At 42.3% G+C, this 23,886-nt stretch overlaps 1 protein-coding gene across 2 annotated transcripts; it reads left to right on the top strand.

The window, feature by feature from the left end:
* Positions 1 to 1,199: 1,199 nt before the first annotated feature.
* POLE2 (DNA polymerase epsilon 2, accessory subunit) lies at positions 1,200 to 23,540 on the top strand. Of its 2 annotated transcripts, XM_074821191.1 has the most exons (19): positions 1,200 to 1,286; positions 3,806 to 3,906; positions 6,138 to 6,213; positions 7,629 to 7,706; positions 8,927 to 9,020; positions 11,834 to 11,908; positions 13,110 to 13,193; positions 13,750 to 13,805; positions 14,213 to 14,262; positions 15,231 to 15,303; positions 15,889 to 16,061; positions 18,109 to 18,198; positions 18,396 to 18,450; positions 19,615 to 19,674; positions 19,772 to 19,849; positions 20,251 to 20,359; positions 22,154 to 22,330; positions 22,451 to 22,518; positions 23,363 to 23,540. In XM_074821191.1, exons 1-19 carry the CDS (start codon positions 1,219 to 1,221, stop codon positions 23,379 to 23,381), a joined length of 1,584 nt encoding a protein of 527 aa, XP_074677292.1. In that variant the 5' UTR covers positions 1,200 to 1,218; the 3' UTR covers positions 23,382 to 23,540. The 2 variants fall into 2 exon arrangements, with proteins under 2 accessions (XP_074677292.1, XP_074677293.1); XM_074821192.1 differs by lacking the exon at positions 18,109 to 18,198.
* The last annotated feature ends 346 nt before the right edge of the window (positions 23,541 to 23,886 follow it).

Consider the following 23,886-nt stretch of genomic DNA (forward strand, 5'->3'; position numbering starts at 1 on the left):
TTCCTTACATCTAATCTAAATCTCCCCTCTGTCAGTTTAAAACTGTCACCCCTTGTCCTATCCCTACACCCCCTGGTAAAAAGAGTGCCTCCCCCCTTTCCTGTAGCGCCTTTAAGTCCTGGGAGGCCGCTCTAATGTCCTATCACAACAGGCCCTACTAAAAAGTTTATCCCCTTTAAGTACTGAAAGGTATTAAGGTCTCCCCGGAGCCTTCTCTTCTCCAGCTGAACCCCCCCAACTCTCTCAGCCTGTCCTCACAGGGGGGTGCTCCAGCCCCCCGAGCACCTTCGTGGCCTCCTCTGGCCCCGCCCGAGCAGGTCCGTGTCCTTCTGATGTTGGTGCCCCCAGAGCTGGACCCAGCACTGCAGGGGGGTCTCCCGAGAGTGGAGCAGAGGGGGAGAATCCCCCCCCCGCCCTGCTGGCCACGCGTCTCCTGATGCAGCCCAGCACACGGTTGGCTTTCTGGACTGGGAGCTCATGTTGCTGGCTCATATTTTTCCATCCACTAACCCCCCCAAGTCCTTCTCCACAAGGCAGTTATGACAGATATGACACAACCAAGCAACCAACTGCAAAACTACAGCAGGCTGCTAACAGCCCCAGTCTAGGGCTGGTGAACCTTAGGAGAGACTGATCAACCAGCAAGAAGAAACCCAGAATGGGCGAGAAGCATCCCAAGCCATCTAACAGACTGAAGGTGTTCACAGGTGAAAACAAGTCTGAGTCACAGGAGTAGAACCAAGACTGATTTACAGCCGCCCATATCAGGTGGACGTTTTATGGCAGGTAAAACTGAAGCTGGAGGGGACTCTGGAGTACTGGAGATGCCGTGCAACCTGCACCAGGGCCTACAGGAAAACGGGGCAGAAGCATTGTGAGCTGCATCGCCTGTAAGGCAACAAAATAATACCGGGGGTAATTTTACTGGGTAACTTGTGTCAGCTGCAACAAGTGTCCTCAGTGCTGCCTTGCTTTTTGTTGTGAAAGCCACTCAAGAACAACTGTGCCCTAACTGTGGCGGGCAGCACGGCTTCCCGGGGATCCCCTCTGCCTCCCGCGGGCACACAGCGAGCCGGGCCGCGCTCCCGAGCGCGGCTGCCTCAGCCCCACGGTTCCCCACACTGAGCCCTGAGGGGCGCGGCGGGGCCGTCCCGAGCCTCCGCCCGCCCCGGGGCAGGGCCAGGGCGGCGCGACGCCGTTTGGCGCCAACCGTCCGCCATGGAGCCGGAGCGGCTGCGGGGCCGCTTGGGCTCCGCGTTCCGCCTGCGCGGGCTCCTGCTGAGGGCGTGAGTAGGGCCGGGAGAGTGGTCGGGGGCGGGGTGTGGGGGTCTGTGTCTTCTCATACCTCCCTCAGGTCCTCCTCCTGCTTTCGGGGCGCGCCCCAGGGTCTGGCGTTGTGGGGTTTGGTCAGGGACAGCTCCGCGCCCCCCCCCCCCCCCCCCCCCCGCCATCACCTCCTCGGGGATGTGGTGATGCCTTTCCCTCCTCTTCCTCGCCCCCGCACTGAGGCCGCCTCTCCTCCCTGCAGTTCTGCCTGTCCTGCTGCTCTGGGCCTCTTACATCCACCTCCACCCATGCCCCGACCCACGCCCCAAAAGCTGCCCCTCGCTGCTCTCCCTGATAGTGGTGCTGGATGGTTTTTTTTTGTTGTTGTTTTTTGTTTGTTTGTTCGTTTGTTTGGTTTTGTTTTTTTTTTTTGTCTCCCGCTGTCCCTGACAACTCTGGGATCTCTTCCCTGAGTTGCACTTGCCAGCTCTGTGTTCAGCATCTCTTACTGTCAGAAGAAATGGTATTTCCAAAGGTACATAATAATGTGTATTAGTTAGAGATTGCAAGGTCAAAGAAAAGTGATTTCTGCTAGCAGTGGAAAGTGTCATGATTTATAAGAGTGCCTGGGGCTCCACTGCTGGTATTTTTCCTTTCAAGATAGTGTGTTAAGTTCCATTTTGTTTCTGGCGTGGATGGGATGTGATTATTTTGGACAGTGTCCTGGCACTTTCATTAGTGAGGAGTCCAAGTTCAGAGCTCCTGGCTCCCACAGTTAAATGAACTGAGACATTTTGAAGGTCAGGCTGTTAACCAAAATGCCAGTTTTGACTGGCCGACAGATGACATTAATAAGAAAATTGTTATCTTTAACTGCGAGACTGTGGTCTAAGGATGAGGGAAGAAGCACATTTCTAATTCTTGTGTTATTTAAAATGAAAATAATTCCAATCTCTGAGATACTAGTAAAGTGGAGCGGGTCCTTCAGGGGGCTGTTAGGGTGGTCATGGGCTGGAGCTCATGGTGTGTAAGGGAAGTGGGAAGAGCTGGGTTTGCTCAGTCTGCAGGAAAGAGGGTGAAGATGGTCCAACTGCCTAACGGGGACATGGCGGGAAGGAGCCAGTGCACTGGGAAGAGGCAGCAAGCACAGATTGCAGCAGAAGATATCCCACTTGTCCAGTTCTAGTGACATTGGTTCAACAGAGGCATTAAAAAAATGGAGAGGGTCTAGCGGAGGACCACCAAGATAATGCAGCTCTGGGGTCCTCAATACAGGAAAGACAGGGACCTGCTCGAGCAGGGCCAGAGGAGGCCACGAGGATGATCAGAGGGCTGGAGCACCCCCCTGTGAGGACAGGCTGAGAGAGTTGGGGGGGTTCAGCTGGAGAAGAGAAGGCTCTGGGGAGACCTTAGTACCTTTCAGTACTTAAAGGGGATCAATTTTTTAGTAGGGCCTGTTGTGATAGGACATGGGGTAATGGTTTTAAACTAAAAGAGGATAGATTTAAACCAGATACAAGGAAGACATTTTTTATGGTGAGGCTGGTGAAACATTGGCACAGGTTGCCCAGAGAGGTGGTCAATGTCCCCTCCCTGGAAACATTCAAGGTCAAGTTGGACAGGGCTTTGAGCAACCTGGGCTAGTGGAAGATGTCCCTGCTCATTGCAGGGGGGTTGGACTAGATGGCCTTTAAAGGTCCATTCCAACCCAAACCATTCTGTGATTCTGTCATTCTATGATTCAAGGGTTAAAGTACTTCATGTGGAAAAATTGCGAAGGATTTGGGTTTACTGAGCCCCAAGAAGGGAAGGCTCAAGAGGATCTAATCCCAGTCTTCCTAAAAGGTGGTTATGGAGAAGACACAGGTACTTTCTTCTCAGGGATACACAGTGACAGGGCAAGAGGCAACGGGCACAAGCTTAAAATAAAATCTTCACTCTAAGAACAATGAAACTTTAGAGTAGGTTGAGTAGAGAACTGGTGGAATCTGCCTCACTGGAAATACTCAGGACTTGGCTGAATGGGGCCCTGGATGGCACAATCCAAGGCCCTGCTTTTAGTAGAAAGTTGGATCAGATGGTCTCCAGAGGACATTTCCAACGTGGATTTTTCTACAATCCTATGAAAAAGTTATTCACAAGGAGAGTAGTTAAGCACCAGGACAGGGCCAAGAAAGGGTGTGAGAACTCCATCCCTGGAGATATTTAAGATTTGAACAGTGCTGTGGGTGATGTGAGCTGCCTGTGCTGTCAGAGCAGAAAGCCGGACCAGGAGACCTTAAGGGTCCCTTCTGACATGAATCTTTCTATGATTGTATGAAGATGAGGTTCTCTGCTTCTTATCCTCAATGTTTTCAATCCTGATGATTTCTTTTCTGTTTGATTTAAACTAGCGGTATTATGCAGTACTAATTATTTCTACTTTTTAAATCACAAGCCATTTAGTGATTATATTCACATCTGCCAAAATTGGCGTAGTTTGTATAAACTGTATTGAATATTAATTGCTTTTTGAGCTGATTTTCTTCATTGGAATTAGGGATGCCCTAAAGTATCTTACTGAAGCTCTTCAGTCCATCAATGAAGTAGAACTTGACGATGTAATTGAAAATGTCATTGATGCAGTTGAAAAACAACCTTGTAAGTAAACAAATTATTTTTCTTAAGCTTGCTAAGTTTATCTTGCGCTTATAGTGTTATTTAGACAGAGTTACTGGCAGCATATGCACTAAGGTATCATTTTAGTCTGTTGGGTTGATCAAGATAAATGTATTTGTTGACGTTTTCTTAAATACTGACGTTTGTAATGTCAGCCAAAGATAGTACAAATTTGCCATTTAAACAGTTGGCAGCCTGGTACCTCCCGACTTTTTGAAGAGTAGTGAAATTTTTCAATGCCAGTTGCTAAAAGCACCTAGCTGAGTTTGCATGGACATCTTTGCATCTGAAAGTGTCATTTTAACTATTAAAATAAACCAAAGAAATAATGAGAAATTCACTTGTTATTCAGTAGACCAGGTCCAAAAAAAGGTTGGGGTTGTTGACAGCTATAATCGGGGGAGCCTAGCTGTGACTGCAGGAAGGGAACAGTTGCATTCCTTTGTTCAGAGATCACTGCCCTCCCATCTAAGTGAAGTGGGAGATGCAAGTGCACCAGTATAACAGTCCAACATATTAGCTTAAACCAACGGTGGGTGGAGTTTAACCATCACCTGGATGTTCTCTGAAGCAGCAGGGCAGATGTTCTGTTCTGCCAGCCTGATCTCGTGGTAGTAACATTGGGCAGAAGGTGCTGATAACAGTTGGAGCGCTGTAGTGCTGGAGAAGCTGTACCAGCTTGGCGTGTGAAAGTACATCAAATTCTATAAACTATTAAGTCCAAAAGTACAATCCAGAAAACTCCATCGTCTTGGCAGGAGTATTTTGTCCGGGGACTACCTCCTGCTTAATTGGGACAGTATGACCTGAGGTACACAGATCCAGTGTCCCTGCTCCTCTAAGTGTCATAAAAGGCATGGGGTAGAGCTCAAAATATACGTGGCACAGTCTGACAGCTCAAAACAGGAGTTGTAGCACCTTTAGTTAACGAATGTGGCTGACAGAAGTGTCACTGATGCCTGACATACGTGTGTGTTTACTGATCAGAGCTCATGAGAACGAGGAAACTTGGGCTCACTGCCAGGTTTTGGCCGAGGAGATTCAAATCCATATAAATGTGATCTAAAATAAATACTAGGCTTTAGATGAGCTCAGGAAACTGTCCCAGCCTATGCTATTTAAACCGAATTAAATCAAGGGTGGGCACATGATTGCTTTGTAGTTTTACTAGAACACAGACTATAGAAGTTACGTCTTTATATTTCTACTCTAGCCATGGGATAACAGATTGTAGCTGATCAAACAGGGAGTAAAAGCAGTTTGAAGAACCGGTCCTGATCTAGCGTGAAGCCTGCTGGTACAAATTAACGCATCCTCATTTTTGAACAAAATTTGGGTCTGTACAAGAAGCTCTAGGGCCAATGTAGTACATGCTGTCAGTGCACTCACCCACACTGGTCTTTGTCCAGTGGGAGTTTTGTGCCTCTAACTTCCCGTATTGTCCAGCTAACATCCGTGAGTTGTTTGAGGTTAGGGGAAGAGGTGCAATTCAGACATGCTGGTCTCTCCTGTGGTTCCTGCTAACTCCCTTAGTGCCCATTTTGCTCTGCTATTCATCACTGTCTTACAGAAATTGTGATTTTAAGTCCCACGCCCTGAACAGGAACTCAGGGGCAGGTTTTCACGTACTGATTTCTGTTTCAGGAGCCCAGCAGTTAGGCTTGGCAACACTGACCAAGTCCTTTTGTGAATCTGCATTGATTCCCTTCAAATTCAGCAAAACATTAGCGTTTAGAAATATTTTTTTAATTTCAGTTATCAGTTTAAATCCATGAAGACAACAATGTGCCTATCTCCAAAATTCTGTTAAACTGTTTGAATACTTATTTATGACAGCAATCTGTGTGATAATGTTCTGGAACAAAATTAACCTCCAGAATGTGAAAGCTCAGATCTAACACATTTGTAGTATATTTGGCAGCTTTGCATAAACTATAATTGTCTTGTTCTCCATGTTTAGTGAATTAATGGTGGGCACAGTATGTGTGTAGGTTATTTTTTCACTAGAGATGTATCCTTCTGGTAAGAATACTAAGTGATCCATTTGTAAAGAGAAAACAGTGTGTGTCATTAACTTACTGAAAATATGCTTACTTGTGTAATGTATTCCTCCGAGAAGACTGAACCATTTGTTGTAAAATATTTGGGACGTACTTACTTTCTGACAACTTTCCACAGGCTGCAGTTTTAATCCTTTGAAATTTTCTTTTCAGTGTCATCTAATATGATTGAACAATCCACAGTGGAAGCAGCTGTCCAAGAATGTAGCCAGGCATCTGATGAAACTATGTACGGTGACATTATTTTATTATTTGAGGTTTATGAGGGTTGGTATGCCTTCCTTTATTTCTTCTTGGAAAATAAATGTCAGGCATTTTCTGCAGTGCTACACATGCAGTAATTGCTTTGTGCTTTTGTCTTCCTGGTACTGTCTTAGAAGGTTAGTAATGTTCCTTCTTAGAAAATTTGTTCTCATGGATAGGCCTCTAGGGGATTCTAAATATAATGCTGACATTCTGGAATTAAAATGCTATGGTTATGTGTTACATGGGATACAGGTTGAATATTAACCAATAAAATAAACCAATAGTTACAATACAGAGAGAACTTGTTACTTCTGTTCATGTCTTTGTTTCCTTTTCTCTAGATCAAAATTACCTAAGGTCGTTTTTGTGCTTTTCATAAGGTACTTCTTTTCTGAAAGCACTTGGAAAAGTTTTCCTCCATGGTATTTGTTTCTGCTTTTTCGTATAGCAGGGCTGGTTTTTGAAAACTGTGATTGATTTTCACTCTCTGATAACGAAGTGGAGAGCAATTACTTGAGTTTCTGAGAACTTTATTTGTGATCGTGATAAATGTGTTTCCTTTAGCGTTCATGTTGTGTATTGACATCGTAATGCGAAGCATGAAAATAAATGGTTTGCTAGGCATGTCAATTAGATACTGTGATCCCACAGTTTCTCAATATGAAGCAAATTTCTTTTTTACTTTTCTCCTTGTCACTGGAACCTTTATGATGCAGATGGTTTGAGTGTGACTTTTCTTTGTGTTGTTTTATACACATTATTTTTTACTCCAGAAATGAAATCTGTATGCACAGATTCTCAGTACAGAGTCCTGAAGGGAGAAGTTCTACAGATCACAGGGCCAGCTTGTACAACTCCTGAATTATGCTGCAGAAAGCCTGAAGGCAAAGTTTTGCAGGAAATGCACTCTGAAGCCTAAGACAGAAGTGTCTGATAGGCAGTGATGGTTGTCCTGTGTGAAGGTTCATGGGATAATTTTATCTACTCCGATGAAATCAATCCACTTACAGTAAGAAATAAATGAGAGTCATCGGGGGAGAGAGCTGAACCAGTAAATATAATGGGATGTATCAACTCGATTAATAATCTGAAGAGTTTTGCATGTCCATTATTTAAACCTTCACATTAACCATGCCAAGGCTGTTCTGTTGTCAAAAAAGACAGCAGAGGATGGTACGGGAAGGAGATGTATCCCCCTCTCATTTCTAAATGAACTTTTGAAGAGTTTCCTTTTTTGAATTAGAAGATGCAGTGGTATCCAGTAGTTAGAGTGATGCAGGAGAAATGATGATAGTGCAGGGTGGTAGTGAACAAAGCGAATATAATTTTATTCAACCTGTTTTGTTACTGTTTGTTTCGTCCACTTCAGATAATGTTGTAAATGTATTCTTATTTCAGAGAAAATGTTTTCAACATTATTGGAGCCTTCGATATTCCTCGTTATATTTATAATTCAGAAAGAAAGAAGTTTCTACCGTAAGTCCTGCATATTTTAAGTTTCAACCACTCCTTGTTTTAAGAAAAAAAGTCTCTATTTCTGTATGGTTAAAAGTCTGGTGTCTAATCTTTTCCTTTTGGGTCTGCTTATCTTAAGCCTGCGTGAGAAGCTGAGATGATTTTGTTTCTTAGTCTGTAAAGAACTAGTCAGGCTCCATGATAAATGCTGGCTCATAAATAAATGTGCCATTGGGTTTTTCCTAGTTCAGTAGGATGAAATTGAAATGGGGACCTGTATGTCCTGTGACAGTGTGTTCTGTGCTGCCTCTGATGTTACTGGCTCTGAAACTCCAGTGTTTATCTGGTACTAAAATGTCCAACCATGTTTATGCCATCTAATGAATAAAAGAGACAGTAAGGGTAAGGATATACATCACTAAACGTAGTTTGTTTTTTCCCCCACATTTGGCTGTTTGTTTTTTTAAAAAATAAATCTGGTCTGTGTGTTGCATGTATTTGTTTCTTAGGCTGTAGCTTGCAACTCCTTGAAGCCCTGGGATTTTTCTAAGGAGAGCTACAAAAGCTAAAAAAGAAAAATTAGGAGCAACTGGTGATCCCCCAGGTTGGAGTAAGGGAGAAATAGCTGGGGAAATTGGCTGTAAATATTTTGCTAGCTAAAGAATTTACCTTTAACAGCAAGAGGCCCAGACTGCTGAGCCAGAAAGAGGCTGTGCTTTTAAAAAGCTTGAAGTGGTGTTAGCTGAGGGATGGATAGTAGTGTCCACTGCGAGGGGTTGCAGCGACCTTCATGTAATGTGTAATTCCTTTCCTAGCTTTGGTCCGTGATTCTGCCAGTCTAGCAAAAGCAATCTGTGAGTTTGCAGTAGGAGTTTTATTCCAGCTTTCCAGGCTATCAGAAGCAGAGAACCCCATGAAGACAGCCTGCTAACCAAGAGGAAGAAAATACTCTTGTTCGTGGCCACTTAAGACATAACTGCTTTTTTAGAAACTGATTTCTGCAGAGTCCCATTCAGGTGGACAGATAAATCTGGAGGACTGGGTGTTAGAGGGAAATTAAATGGATGTAGCCTTCAAAATGCAGAAACACAGGTTCCCTAGCAGAAATCTTCCTCATTGAGTAAATAAACGATGCAGTAGTGTTATAGCTTTTGCAGTCTCCTAGAACTTTTAGATCAATAAGTCATTTTTGTGTGTGAAATGTACCTTTTTTAATCTTGATTGTGTTAAACTTCTTGCAGTCTGTCAATGACCAACTTTCCTGTACCAAATTTATTTGGAACTGCCAGAGATAAAGCTGAGTTGTTTTGTGAACGCTACTCCATCTTACAACAGGTCAGAAAAAGTTTTGCTCTGTTTAACAAAATGCACAAACAAAATGCGGTTTTGTATATTCTTACAACAGTGCTTTGTGTTGAGGTGCTTTTATGAGCTACAGTTTAAATAAAATCTGAATAAGAACAGGGTCTGTACTAAGGTTTATCAGTCTTCTCAACTGTCACCATACAGCATGATGGATTCATGTGTTTCTGCATTTTAGCATCATGTCTTAAGAGAGGATTATGTATTTTTATGTGTGTCTTGCTCTTTTTCCTCCTGTAGTCTGTCTCTGTTATGTTTGTTTAGCATGTCATTGTATGTAGTGCTTGTTGAGATAATACAAATCTCTCATTCAGGCTCTCCTTGAAGCACGGAAGTTTGCTTCTGGTTTAGTTCATTTATTCATTTTCCAGTTTTCAAAATGCCCAATGAGAGCCAACCACCCCTTGTCATCTCTTGGTGGCACGTGTGTCTTCGTTTTGTGTTGTGAGCAAATTCAGAACAGGATTCCCCAACATGAGCCAGCAACGTGTGCTGGCAGCCCAGAAAGCCGACTGTATGCTGGGCTGCACCCAGAGCAGTGTGGGCAGCAGGGCAAGGGGGCGATTCTCCCCCTCTGCTCCGCTCTCAGGAGACCCCCCTGCAGTGCTGGGTCCAGCTCTGGGGGCACCAACATCAGAAGGACACGGACCTGCTCGAGCGGGGCCAGAGGAGGCCATGAAGATGCTCGGGGGGCTGGAGCACCCCCCTGTGAGGACAGGCTGAGAGAGTTGGGGGGGTTCAGCTGGAGAAGAGAAGGCTCCGGGGAGACCTTAATACCTTTCAGTACTTAAAGGGGATAAACTTTTTAGTAGGGCCTGTTGTGATAGGACATTAGAGCGGCCTCCCAGGACTTAAAGGCGCTACAGTAAAGGGGGGAGGCACTCTTTTTACCAGGGGGTGTAGGGATAGGACAAGGGGTGACAGTTGTAAACTGACAGAGGAGAGATTTAGATTAGATGCAAGGAAGAAATTCTTCCCTGTGAGGATGGCGAGGCCCTGGCACAGGTTGCCCAGAGAAGCTGTGGCTGCCCCCTCCCTGGAAGGGTTCAAGGCCAGGTTGGACGGGGCTTTGGGCAACCTGGGCTAGTGGCAGGTGTCCCTGCCTGTGGCAGGGGGGTGGGACTTTAACAGTCTTTAATGTCCCTTCCAACCCAAACCATTCTATGGTTCTGTACTTCTGTGACAGTGAGCACAGCTTTTTGTCTGTGCTGGCCTGTAGGCAGCGGGGAGGCACCGAGCTGAACCGTGCAAACTCACCTCAATTACTGGGTTCAGTTTTGGGCCCCTCACTCCAAGAAGGCCATTGAATGACTCGAGTGTGTTCAGAGAAGGGCAACGAAGCTGGTGCAGGGTCTGGAGCACAGGTCTGATGGGGAGCGGCTGAGGGAACTGGGGGGGTTTAGTCTGGAGAAGAGGAGGCTGAGGGGAGACCTCATGGCCCTCTACAACTCCCTGAAAGGAGGGTGCAGAGAGGGGGGATGAGTCTCTTGAGCCAAGGAACAAGCGCCAGGACAAGAGTGAATGGCCTCAAGCTGTGCCAGGGCAGGGTCAGACTGGCTCTTAGGAAGGATTTCTTTGCAGAAGGGGTTGTTGGGCGTTGGAATGGGCTGCCCAGGGCAGGGGGGGAGTCCCCATCCCTGGAGGGGTTGAAGAGTCGGGTTGACCCAGCGCTGAGGGATCTGGTGGAGTTGGGAACGGTCAGTGTGAGGTTCATGGTTGGACTGGAGGATCTTCAAGGTCTTTTCCAACCTTGATGATCCTGTGATTCTATGAACTGGTCATCCGTGCGGTAGTCTGAGGCACAGGGTCAGATACCCCAGAGCAGCAACAACTCTCTGTCTACCAGGGAGTTAACTGCCACTAGGAGTACATGTACAGCAGTTTGGGATCCCCTGCCCTGGAAGACCAGTTAGCCGTTAACTGAAGAAGCTTTAGTTCATACAAACAGTGATCAGGATTAGTGAAACCTGCTGGAATTGGCCCACTTGCACAGAACAAGTTGGTTTCTGTGAACAGCATCTGCAGGTGTCCATAGGGTGTATATCCTGCAGCCTCCTTTTCTTAGACTTAACTTAGACTTAACTTAGACTCAACTGCTGTTGCACCTTTGCCTGATGGTTTCACATAGACTCTCTGTTGTACAGGTTTTGTGTTTGGTTGTCTTACGTACTCCTTTCCACCCTCCAGAAAAGTGAAGGTTCAGGTCACTACATGTGTGAGGGCCGCTGATGGGAATTACTGCGTGTGTTACACGGGCTGGTAGCGATGGGTTTGTTCCAAGGGGAGGCTTTCAGACTGCATGAAAAACAGTGAAAGAATTGAAAATTTCTACAGTGCATTTTCTTCATGCTCTCGGCAGTTTATCTGTTAGTGTAGCTTTCTCCTGTTATTAAAAATAAAATAAAATATTGCTTACTTTTATTAGGCCCTGCCCTGAAGAGAAACCTGTTCTTTTCCACATAGTTAGCATTTAATACAGTTTACCTTCCCTTGCTCTCTCACCCCTTCCTTCCAGGTAGTCCGAAATAACTTCTTTTAGAAGGATTATAGATGCTTTGATGTTACTTTTTTTGGCTTAGTTTTATTGTCCAGTATTATTGAACATCTATTTCTTAGAAGCAAATTCTTGTCAAAAGAACTGATTATGCTTAACAGATTAGATGTTGCTGGATAAAATAGAGTAAGAGAACTTTAAAAAGTATTTTGTGTAGTGGTTGTAATGAACTGGCTTTTTGACAGTGCTCATTTATTTTTAAACTGCATTACTTCAATTTTGATTTCTGCAGAGGACTCACAGACATGAGTTGTTTACTCCTTCAGCAGTTGTTGCTCATCCTGATGACAGTAAGAGCAAATTCCAGGTAAAAAATCTGGGTTTTTTTCTTGCCAAGGGAACTGTACTTGTTTTACGCTTTAATGCAGTAATAGTTCTCCAGTGACATCTTAGTTTTACATCCAATATGAGTAATCAATGCAAATGAGTTATTTTTGATAATTTTTAGCCTGTGTGTCAAAAATGCAGTTATATGGCTCAGATCTGCATGATGATGAAACCACTGAAAAGCAGCTATGAAGTGCAAGAGAAACGTGGCTTTCTGAGGTGGAAGGGCATTAGCTGTTTAGCTTACTGCACTTTGCTTCCCTCTGCTTGGGGATATTTTTCCTTCTTCTTTTTTTCATAAGCACTAAATTCACAAACCTACAGTTGAATAAGGTCATAACTTTAGTCTGTTCTGCTCCCATCTCAGTTTTCTCAAATGCTCTCACTATATTATATAGTTATTTCATACTGTTAAAAAAAGGGGGGGGGGGGGGGGGTGTCACTGGGTACCAAATAACAGCTTTTGCTTTGCTCAGCTTCCCTGCTTCTCCCTGTTCAGAGCATGCCATCGTGTAGAAAAAGGGAACTGAGCTTAGCTGAGTCGAGCCTTTATCTCCATCTAGGCTTTACAGGCTTTATCTTTCTCCCTTGACTGCTTCTCCCTGTCAGCAGTGGCAAATGCATTGCTTATGCTGGTGGTGTAGGAGGATTGGCTCTCTTAACTGCAGCCTGACAGACCAAAATCAGTTTGTCCAGAAGCCGCAGACAGCATGTTGTGCGATGTCACCTGTGTTACTCTGGAGTGTTCTCTGTCATCCATCTAAGGTTCCTCTTTAAAAGTAATTAGTGTGACTGGATGGGTGCAGGCTGGCCCTGTGGTTCAGGTTGGATCCTGCTGAGGATCCAGTGACTACGATTCACATTCTTAGGCAAGAGCAGAAATTGCCACTTGTTCTTTTCAGTTTTAATCCAGTTGCAAGCAAAATAATCACAATAAATATTTACTTGCTAAGCAGTTCTTCATGCTAGCAGCCATTATTGGAAATCTTTTCCTAAACAGTGCTCCACTGGACATTCAGCAATGTGTCCCTGATTTTTCTAATGAGCCTGTATTTTCTCATAGCTCATTTGTGTATTTATGTAAAAACATGTGCTGGGTGGTGCTTTGTCTTGCTTGCTTAAGAATAGATACATGGTGAGTTTGATTTAATTGTTGTTTGATTCTTTGCCTTTGGTTCCAGCTTAAAACAATAGAAACTCTGTTGGGCAATACAGCTAAAGTGAGAGAAGTGATTGTGCTTGGGATGATAACTCAGCTTAAGGAGGTAGGTTGCTTTTTATTGTGGATATCTAGGTCACCATTCATTCAGTGTTATAATATATTAGAAAATGAGAAAACTTAAGTATCTCACCACTTCATCCTGTCGTATAAGTCAGTGGCAGAGCTCCCATCAATGTCAGTGGTGCGAGATCCATTCCCTAAGAAGAGACTTTTCCACAAGCAGTTGGTGTGGGAGAGAAAATGTCTTTATCTTCTCACTACAGCATTTTGTAATGCTTTGTGTCAGCAGCCAGAACCAGTTACATTTTTAGGCATGCCCCTTCTTGAAATGCTGGAGCTTCCCGTGCCTCTGTTTGGACTTGCTGTTGCATTGGACTGTGGTTGTAGGGGAGGGGTGCGCCTGCAATCCAGGCTGCAGTCACTCAACGGGAAGGTGCTAAGATACACTTACTATAAACTGTATCGTTTTCAGGTCTGCCAGTGTGTTCTAATATTAAAACCCACTAAATGATTTCTAAGTGCTGACTGAGAGATGCTTCTGATTGAAGCATTTATGTGTTTGGGTATATTTTGCGTTATTAATTAATCCTGTTTTTTAGGGGAAATTTTTCCTAGAAGACCCTACAGGAGTTGTCCAGCTAGACCTTAGCAAAGCCATATCCTTTTACTGTGATGTAAGAATCGAAGACGTTTTCTATAGACCTGGAGAATTTTAAATTGAATAGTAAATCAATACTGACTATTAAAAATGACATATTGAGAATTGCAGCTCTGTCTTTTTGCTTCTTTTCAAATTACTTGGTTGCTGCAGCTCGGTGCCCTTTCACAGAGACTGTGAGGACAAGGTTAGTATTCCTCCTAGTGGAAGCAGAGCATGTTCCTCTTTGTGGGCCGTTTATGAACTTACCTGCTCAGCTACCACGTAATTACCAGGCTCTTAAGGCAGCCTGTGAACTTTCAGTGGTGTCCAAATGTATTACACCAGCTGGAAAGCAAATGTTGGCTAAAGAACAAGTTTAAGAGTCCTGATCTAAGAAAAATATATTTCTTAACCTTTCTGCACCAGTTCCACAGTGGTTTATATACTGAATCATGCTTTGTTTTGGCAGAAGGTAACGCTGACTATTTTTCTTCGCTTGTAATAAGTTATTCTGTTAATGCCTGTTGCTGCAGTTACATGTCTGCCAGATGTGGCTGGACAGACAAGTCTCATGTTGATGAGGCTTGACCATAAGCTGAGTTTGTGACTGAGATTTTTGGCCGTAAGCCTTTCCTTTACCTCGTGGGCTCTAGAGGCAGAGAACGGAGCTCTGCAAAATTTGTGGTTTTCAGCGACGTCGGTGGGATGTGAGCATCTGTAGCAGCTTTGAGGATTGGCCTTTTTTAGCCTGGCTCCAACATGCTTGGAGAAGTTATGACTAGAATAACCAAACAGTATGATTTAACAATCTGAAAATGCTGCTTTTTGTTGGCAAAGCTTTGGTCCTTCAGAGGCTTTAATGAGTCTTCTCATTAAGATGATGTAAGGGCTTGCAGTTTTGGAGCCTTGGGGCTGTTTTTAGAATATTACTCTGTGCAATATACATAATCCCAGTCTATTTTCTAATAATGTATTTTCTGTTTAAAAATTATAAAATAGATAGAAGTTAGGAGCACAAATGGTAGTGGGGACAAGTATCACCCTATTACTTCTGTTCCTCTAACAGGTGGGACAGTTCTTGAGAAAGGGTGTAGTTTGATGGAGACTCTTCTGCGACAGGGCCAGCAAACATGAATCCTGTTCCCTTACATTCTTACTCTTGGGTTGAGAAGGTTGTTTATGTGACTGTGCATCAAATCCATTCAAAGAAGTGTCTGGGTTAAAAAAATAGTTGGTTTCTTGCTCAGCCTGTTTTTCAGCCAGATAGTTCCCTGGTCTGGTTCACCACTAAACAGCACAGGGGCTGGTGCTATCACAAGAGAAGGATTGATGGAGGCTGAGACTAGCTATGCTGTACAGCTGCCAACTGTCTGACTAATGTCTAGGACATGATGTTGTTAGAAAAACTAAAGGTTATTTTGTTGTTCAAAAATCTCTTAGGTTGGTATGAAGATGAAGTTTTTCATGTGAACGCTTTTGGATTTCCGCCTACTGAGCCTTCTGCTACCACTAGGTATAAAACTGACTTTCAGCAGCCTCACTCCATATTTTGTTATGGTTTTCTAAGTAAGCACATTATTATTTTATAATTTCTGTGACATTAGAGTGTGCTATTCTTTCTCCTCCCCCAATGCTTCAAAATAAATACAGTTTTAAGGAAGCAATTCTGGGACTTGCTGGTCTGCTTGGACCAGTACTAAAGCCTGAAGTGTTGGCAGAAAAACCCTTCCAAAGGCCGTTAGGTTCTGCATATTAATTGGGATGAAAGCCCTTCTCAGTTGCAAAACTAGGTAACTTACATGGGAGTAAAATTCCTTGTTACTCAGAGAATGGATGTGGGAAAGAACCCAGGATAAATATTACCCTGAGATAATTAAGTTACGGCAGGGCAGCGCCTCTGCTTTATGTCTAGGTGACTGCATTTCTCTTCTTGGGCTTCTCCATGAAGTAGTAAATGATTACTGATACCATCTGAGCTGCCTATCATAATAGTAACAACAACAACAATAATAAAAAAAATGGTTTAAGTGAGTCATAATCAAAACTACTAACGATTTGGGAAGAAAACAGGACTAACTTGAATATTTTAATGATGTAGAGCCTTCTATGGGAATGTAAACTTCTTTGGAGGGCCTTCTTCATCTTCAGTGAAGGCTTCTGCAAAACTGAAGCAGCTGGAGGATGAAAATGAAGATGCAATGTTTGTATTTCTTTCTGATGTATGGCTGGACCAAGCAGAAGTACTGGAAAAGCTTCACACAATGTTTTCGGGTAGGTGAGGACTGTTTTGACTCTGAGCCTTGTTTTAGGGAATTTTTACCATTTTCCTAAGCCCTTAGCAGCCTTGATGGGTGGAGCTGACGAGTGCAGCGGGGTGGTCTGATGCCTGGCTGGTCCTTGGTCCCCAGCTGTGGCTCTGTCCCCTCCTTCACATGGGCTGGGAAGTCTGACCCCATGGTGAGCTCATTCAGGGATTACCTCAGCAGAAAACTAATTGCCTTTGTTGGAGAATTAGTTTTATGCTGGTTTAGCTTTGTGAACGCTTCATCATGTGGTCGCTCCCGGGAGCATCCCTGTCGGGCAGGGCGAGCTGGATGGTGTACAGCTGACATCAAGACAGTGGTCTCTGTGCCTTTTTTCCAAAGTATACTTTTAAACGAAAAGGTAAGGCAACGATTTGCAAGAGTCCTGTTATTACTGTATTGTGCATTTTTAACGAACTTCCATTTTAAGAAAGCTAGAAAAAGCCCAACTGTTGCATTTTTTTGTAGGATCCCACTGAACCCAAGCCCAAAGCCAGTGAAGTCTCATTCTAATTTTAGTGACAGCTATTTGCATTTCATGGTTGCTATTATATTTCTTTTGGATCTTTAACAGTTTTTAAAATTGGATTGTATTATATTTTTGCAAGCTGACACCTAGTACTAATATTGTTTTGGACGGTAGCCATTTTATGTGCTGTGACAAGAACATTTCCCTTGCTCGTGGAAGTTATTCCTAGGCTTAGTTTAAAGAAAACTTCTTACTTCATCAGAGATCAGCAGTCCCTCGAATGCTTTCTGGTTCTACCAATGAAAAAATGTCAGTTACTCTTAAAATATGAACTGTTTCTTCCACTCATCATTACATTAGTAATGTTGACAACGTTTGGATAGCAAGTATCTGTGAGATCTGTGAATTGCTTCTTTGTATTCCAGAGCAGTTTTGGAACAGCTTGTCCTGTCTGTCTTAGGTAGAATGGAAGTGTGAGAGGGTGGCTAATTTAAAAATAAGCAACATAAGATTCAGGGTGGGAAACTGCTACTCACCTAAAGAAAATTGGACACAAATTGCTCCTCTCACCCAGAAGTTACAAAACCAGTTCACTATCTTGATCAAAGTTGGCAAGATCCTTGAGGCAAACTGAACTTGACCTAAGACTGTGTATGCTGAAGTAATAAAAGGACTTTGGCCAGTGAGGTTAATGTACTGAACTCAGCTGGCAGAGATGCATACATTGCATTTATTATTTTGAGACTTTTTTTTAATAGGCAAGTAATAAGCTTCATAATTATAAATTAAAAATAATAGCCGAGTGGAATAGCAAGGAAAAACATTGATGAGGCATTTCTCTGGTATAAACAATTCTGTCCTATTTACCAACTAGGCTGAAAAATAGTGAAGTAAATCCAAGTCTGGTACTGCATGTTAGGAAAATGGAGAGTAACCTGGAACGTGAGATGAATGCCTGAGTAGATTTTTAAATTTTTATTTCGGGGATGGGAATCAGGTTTCTTTTTTCCACTCTTTGCTATAAAACATGTGTTTCTGGGTGATTAGTGATATTGTGAGGATTCATCAGATTCTTAAAATGCTCAGGCAATTCCAGTTACTGTTGCTTTATAATGACAAAGAGCGAATTAAATGTTGGTAGAGTCCTTGAATTGGAATGATGCATGGAGGTTAATAGTAATCCATTGCTACCTACTCGCTGTTTTTCTCTTTAAGAAAAGAGTGCATTTTTAAATTGTACTCTTTATTATAATTGTACTTTGTGTAATTATATGACTGGGTCAGTAGTTAGTTGGATACACACAAACAATATTGTTGGAACTGGGCCTGTAAATAACAGAGGGCTTCCTTGAAGTGACATTTGTGCATTGCCATTATCCTTTTTAAGCTAACAAAAGCCTGTATCAAGAAAATAGTTCAGGTATATTAATAACAGCAGAGCTTGAAGTGCTGTTTCAGTTTCTGCCTTTCATGGAATGGCCTGGAGGCTGAATGCTGAAAGATACTAAAGTGAATTAATATACTCACACATAGTCTGTTTTCCCAGGTTATTCTTCTGCACCTCCAACCTGCTTTTTCTTTTGTGGAAATTTTTCATTTGCACCATATGGAAAAAATCAGATTCAGTCACTGAAAGGTAGGGGAGTCTTTCTATACAGTCAGACGTGTACATTAAATTAAAATAATGAAGGCAAAACAAATTAAGAGAGCAGAAAAGAAACCCTTGTTTTCTAAGTGACACATTTTTTAATGTACTGTGGGGGTGATTCATATAATACATGTTCATTGTTTAACCAGGTGTTGTATCATAGATTTTTTTTTTCCTGACTCCAGGTTCTTTGAAGGCTCTTGCAGATATTATATGTGAATATCCCAGCATTCATAAAAGGTACACAGTAAAGTGCTATGAAAAAAGGAATTTGTTTGTTTTGTGAAACCTTTGTTTTAATTACTTTAAGAAACTCACAGATAGAATGTTTTCTCATTATTTTGAGCCAGCTATGATCAGTTAGAAAGCTGGTCTTGTAACAGGCCTGTGCGTTTGTTTTGGGAACAGTGTAAGGTTTTGATTTTATCTATAATAGCTTGGTCATGGAAGCTGCTATTGAGTGAGCAAAGGGGAAACTGCCTCTCCCTGCAACATTTTCCACATGGATTAAACACAGCTCATGATTCCCCAGAAGTGCTATTTGGGTGAGCCCTTTTCCCCTGGAATTCCCTTGAAATCAGCAGGGTTCTGCCTGAGCAATGCTGCTTTATAAATTGATGTTGAAGTCTTGATGCTGTTACGAGCACCTACAGGCCTTCTGCACCAGCCCCAGAAAATGTCGTCTGAGACACCAACTGCTGCCGACATGGAGGCATCTCATTTCTCTCCCTTCCGTTCTTGCACACACAGTTCTCCACAGCCTCTGGTTTGAGAGCTAACCAAAGCAACGCAATCCTCCAAAGGAATCTTTTATTTATCCCTTCGTCTGTCCCTGCTCTGTGGGAGCCCCGTTTCAAGCCTGGAGAACTAAATCCCTTCTACAGAAATTTGAATATACAAAGGAAAGTAAAACAGGGAGGCAGCCAGGCTTATCCTTTCTGACTTCTGATCTTTGAATTCGTAACAGTAGCCCCTAAGTAGAACTAGTTCCTAGAATGGGCCCCAAAAACAGGAAAGGCCACAGCCTGTAGCTCTTGAGCTCCGTGTGAGATGTAAGCAGTCGTACCTCCGCTGCTGGATTATCTGGGGTGCCTGTATGGGATCCTGGAGCCCATTACCACCGAGTCCTGAGCCAGGCTGCACGCCTGGTCTGTCTCCCTTCCCACAGTCAGTCCCCCTTGCACGGTGAATAGTTTTAAACTTTTTCTCCACTTCAGTGAGGAATGGATGTGTATTTCATGCCTTAGCTGTGATTTATGTAGTTCTTAATGTCAGGAAGAGCTGTCATCTCAGCCCCAGAATAGGTTATTTGCATGCATCTGTGGAGTAATGGCTGTGTGTAACCAATGTTTAGATACTTCTAGGATCATTTTGTATAAAAGGGATATGTTGCACTTTTTACAGTAGTCGATTTGTGTTTGTTCCTGGCCCCGAAGACCCTGGTCCTGGTTCTATTTTACCAAGGTCAGTTTGCTTCACTTTCTCAAATTCTGGAATTTTCAGTTAAATAGTTAAAGAAGGTAAGAGTCTTTGTTGCTATATCTGTTGCTATTTATTTTAGACCTCCTCTGGCTGAAAATATTACTCAGGAATTCAGGCAGCTGGTGCCATTTTCAGTTTTCACCACAAATCCTTGCAGGTAACAGTGTAACTTACTGCTGTTTTTCATGTTTGTTTTTTTTTTACTGAATGACAAATTTATGTGCCGATGTAATTTTCAAAAATTACAAATTTTGGAAAGATTTGTCTTAAATTTTTCAAATTATTAGAATTCCTCACTTGCATTTATTATAACTAGTTTTAAATACGTTAATAAATTAGTGATGAAAGGAAGAAGTGCTAAAAGTTTGATAGTGAGTATCAAAAGCATCGGGTGTTTTCTGAATCTGGAGAGAATGAAGGGAAGATGGGAAAGTATTCTTTTAATTGAAAAGTGCTTCTTCATTTTGCTGTATTAGAGGGAGATCAACTTTATAATGCAGCTCCCTATCTTTTAGCTTCATCTCAATTTATTTAATTTCATTAATGTTTTCCATTTAGGATTCAATATTGCACCCAAGAAATAATTATCTTTCGTGAAGATTTGGTAAACAAAATGTGCAGAAACTGCGTCCGCTTCCCCGCCAGCAACATGGACATTCCCAACCATGTGAGTGAGCTGCCTTCAACTCTTCTTGCTAAGATCTCCTTGACTTCTTTTTTTAATCAGCAGGTCTGCCTTTAGGGTGCTCTGATCTGCATTCTCACGACATATTGCAAGAGGAGCCAAGAGGGATTGTAAGAAGGGTCTATACATTTAGTATTATTACCTTCATTTCCATCTTGACAGTAAAATAACTGAAACCACGATGCTGATTGATGGCATTGAGTCATTCTGACTGTCCCACTGCAGATGCCCTTGAACACACAACTTCATAGCAGCTGACTTCTGGTGTCTGTGCACCAGCAATGAATGTCGTACCAAGAAACATTGATTCCTAAAGGCAAAGTTTTATACAAAATACCTTTTTTTCAAGGTTTGATCAGTGAACCGGTGACATTTGCAGTAAAGCAGTGTGTCACTTTTCCAAAAGGTCATGTGTATCTTCTGCCTTCTCACTTGAAGTCTTAATCCTGCTTTTTGATACATCGCCACAGTGCTCTGAGTTATGTTTGTAGTTAATGAATGCACGGCAGGAGTTGATGGGACTCACTGATATAATTGAATGAGAATGATCCAGGCAGTACTGGCTGGTTGCAGTGATGGATGGAGTCTGTTTCTGTTTATTTTATAGGGGTTTTTTTGTTTGTTTGTTTGACTCAGAAACTTCTTGTAGCTCTTTCTTCCTTCCCTCCATCACGACAGTGCTGTTTCTTTGTGAACACAGGGAACCCATTGCAGACACCGATGCACCTTGGTTTTGGTGTGCATGTTTGCATGCATGTATGTGTAAGCTGCAAGCCATCACTCCCCTGTACTCCTGCAGGGCTTTCCCATGCTTGGAAGGGAAAGAATCATGAAGGAAATGTAGAATTATGTATGGCAACACTTTCTGCCGATAACAATATTGGGTTGATTTTGCATACTTCAGTTTTTCTCTGCCTTTTCTGCCTGTCATTAGTTTTTTAATTCAGGCATCAGTGTAAAAAAGATGAATGAGAGAGGAAAATTTTGTTACTAATATTAGATTGAATTAATAGTGTCTTTAGGCCTCATACAGTATTAGTGGAATAACTGGGCCTATGCTTGGTGCATCGTTTTCTTTCAACAGGAGACCCTTCCACCAAGTTGCTGTAGTTATTTCAGCCCTTTGAGAAAAATGGAGCCTCATGGCAGCTACATGATTGATTAGAAATAATAAAAGCTTTGAGGGTTCTTGAGGAGAGAGTTGCAGGAGCCAAAATTCCCTGTCTGGAATCTGCCAGATGAAAAAGCAAATGAAAGGGGGCAGCTGGTGTCTGGAGCAGGGTAACTCCCAGAACAGCCAAAGGAATCAAAATCATTTGGGAATCAAATGATTTCCTCAGTTCGGGGAAAAGACACTGTTTAAGTGTGGGTCTTGTGGTTAACCGGTACTGCAAGGAAAGCCATGAGGGAAAAAAAGCCCAGAAAATGAGTTATGACACTGTTGGTACTTCCTGGGTTGGAGGAACAGGTAAGCAGATTCTCTCTGTTGGAGAGTCTGATTGATGAAATAGTTTTGAGATCTTCAAATATTGGCTGGTAAATTTCAGAAAAACTTTAAAAAAACCCACAACACAACACAGCAAAAAAAAAAAAAAAGCAGCTGACTGTTGTAGGGGAGTAGCTGCTTTACTCCAGAAATCAATGATAATCAGAGGGAATGAGATACACAAAAACCATTTTCAGGTTCAAAGCTTCTTTATTAACAGGGCGTTAGCATCTACAGGAATTAGACTTGTAGAAAATGGTTCAGACTAACTATTTATGTTTATCTTGCAGTTTGTAAAGACTATATTATCACAAGGACATCTGACGCCACTTCCGCTGTACGTTAGCCCCGTGTACTGGGCCTATGACTACGCCCTGAGGGTCTATCCTCTGCCTGATATGCTCGTCATTGCAGATAAATACGACCCATTCACTGTCACCAACACTGACTGCCTTTGCATAAACCCTGTAAGATTTCCTTACGCTTTACCAAAATAAGAAGGGGGTGCAGTCACAGTCAAGCATGTGTCTCACTATTTGTACAGTATTTTACTGACGCAAGTGTGGTGTACACATTTTTCTTTACAGGGTTCATTTCCAAGAAGTGGATTTTCATTCAAGGTATTCTACCCCTCCAACAAGACAGTTGAAGACAGGTAAATATATTCAGTTTCTCATTTAAAAGGAAGTATCTTTCTATTTGCTGTCTTGCTAATATCAGGAGGAACACAGAAAGTCAATTCTATAAACAGAGTGAATGTTCTAGCAGTTTAATGTAGACTTATACTTCATACTTTGGCAGCGTAAGAAATCCAAATGCCTAGAACTAAAATAATAAATTTAGAAATTAAGGTCAAATAACAATGATGAGAAGCATGATCCAAAAGTAAAAGGAAAGATAGACTGTACTATATGATTTTCAATAATTGAGACACAGTTAGGAAACAGATTCATTTCTGGAGATGATGCTTGTTACATAAGGTTAATTACACTTTTGGACAATTCTTGGTTCGTTCTGTGATCATCATCAAGCCCAGAAGCCACTTTTGTGCTTTGATCTCATATATTTTAAATCTGTGCTTATTCATTCCAACTGTGCTCTTCCAGTGACTGGAAAAAAGGCCAGCTGCAACACCAAAAAATATCAAGAAGTATGAAAGGGCTTACAACTGTGATGAAAATTGCCTGTTTGACATATTGATAGTAGAACCCCATGGGAAAAGTGCAAATTTATCTTGTCTGATTCAGTTTCATGCCTTGTTGCAGAAGCTGTGTTTTTCTCAAAGGGGAATGTGTAACACCCCCCACCCTCCCACGGAAACTGATGATAGATTGACCCATGTAACCTTTACTCGAGGATAGAAAATATCACAGCATGAGATGCTTTAGGTCTTTAAATAGTTTAAAACATTATCAAGTCTCTCCTAGATTACGAAATAGAATAGTATTGTGAACTGTCTTTAAAAAAACCTAAATATTGTTTTTATTTGGTATTTTCAGCAAGCTTCAGGGTCTCTGAATTTCTGTGAGACTGCAAAAAGGGAGCAAGCCTTTATAAAGCCAACTGTAGCACTCATTTGAGATGGATTGATTTTTATGATGTATTACAGACTGTTTATAATAAATGTCAAAGCCAAAAAGGTCTATTTTGTACACAAATAAACTTTTACAGGAAAAGATGCTGGTGTTAGTTTTGATAAAATGTAGAGTCCCAGTGAAGATTAACTGGCAAAGCATGATAAAAGGAGGCAACTGGAGGAACCAAATGCATGTATATCAAACAGGAAATATCTCTTTTTGAAAAGAGAAGTTAAAAATAGGGAGAACTTTGTATTTCACCATGCTGAGTTGAACTGAGAGCTAGTTATCTACAGGAGATAATAGAAATGTGAACTAGGGTTTTTATTTGGACAGAAAGGTCTAGAAAAGATCATGGGGTGTTATTTCCCAACAGTCTATAATCTGTTTGTGGATAGTGTTATGCAGGCAGGGCGAGGAGAGGTAAGAGGAACAAGGACATGGTC

Source organism: Strix aluco, chromosome 4 (genome assembly GCF_031877795.1).
Source record: "Strix aluco isolate bStrAlu1 chromosome 4, bStrAlu1.hap1, whole genome shotgun sequence".
Lineage (NCBI taxonomy): Eukaryota > Metazoa > Chordata > Aves > Strigiformes > Strigidae > Strix > Strix aluco.

What these genes read in the sequence shown, in the direction of transcription:
- POLE2 (XM_074821191.1), top strand. Translation starts at nt 1,219, where the DNA reads ATGGAGCCGGAGCGGCTGCGGGGCCGCTTGGGCTCCGCGTTCCGCCTG. An exon ending in GCTACTCCATCTTACAACAG is followed by an intron (nt 9,021 to 11,833) that starts GTCAGAAAAAGT and finishes TGATTTCTGCAG; the next exon opens with AGGACTCACAGACATGAGTT. An exon ending in ACAGTAAGAGCAAATTCCAG is followed by an intron (nt 11,909 to 13,109) that starts GTAAAAAATCTG and finishes CTTTGGTTCCAG; the next exon opens with CTTAAAACAATAGAAACTCT.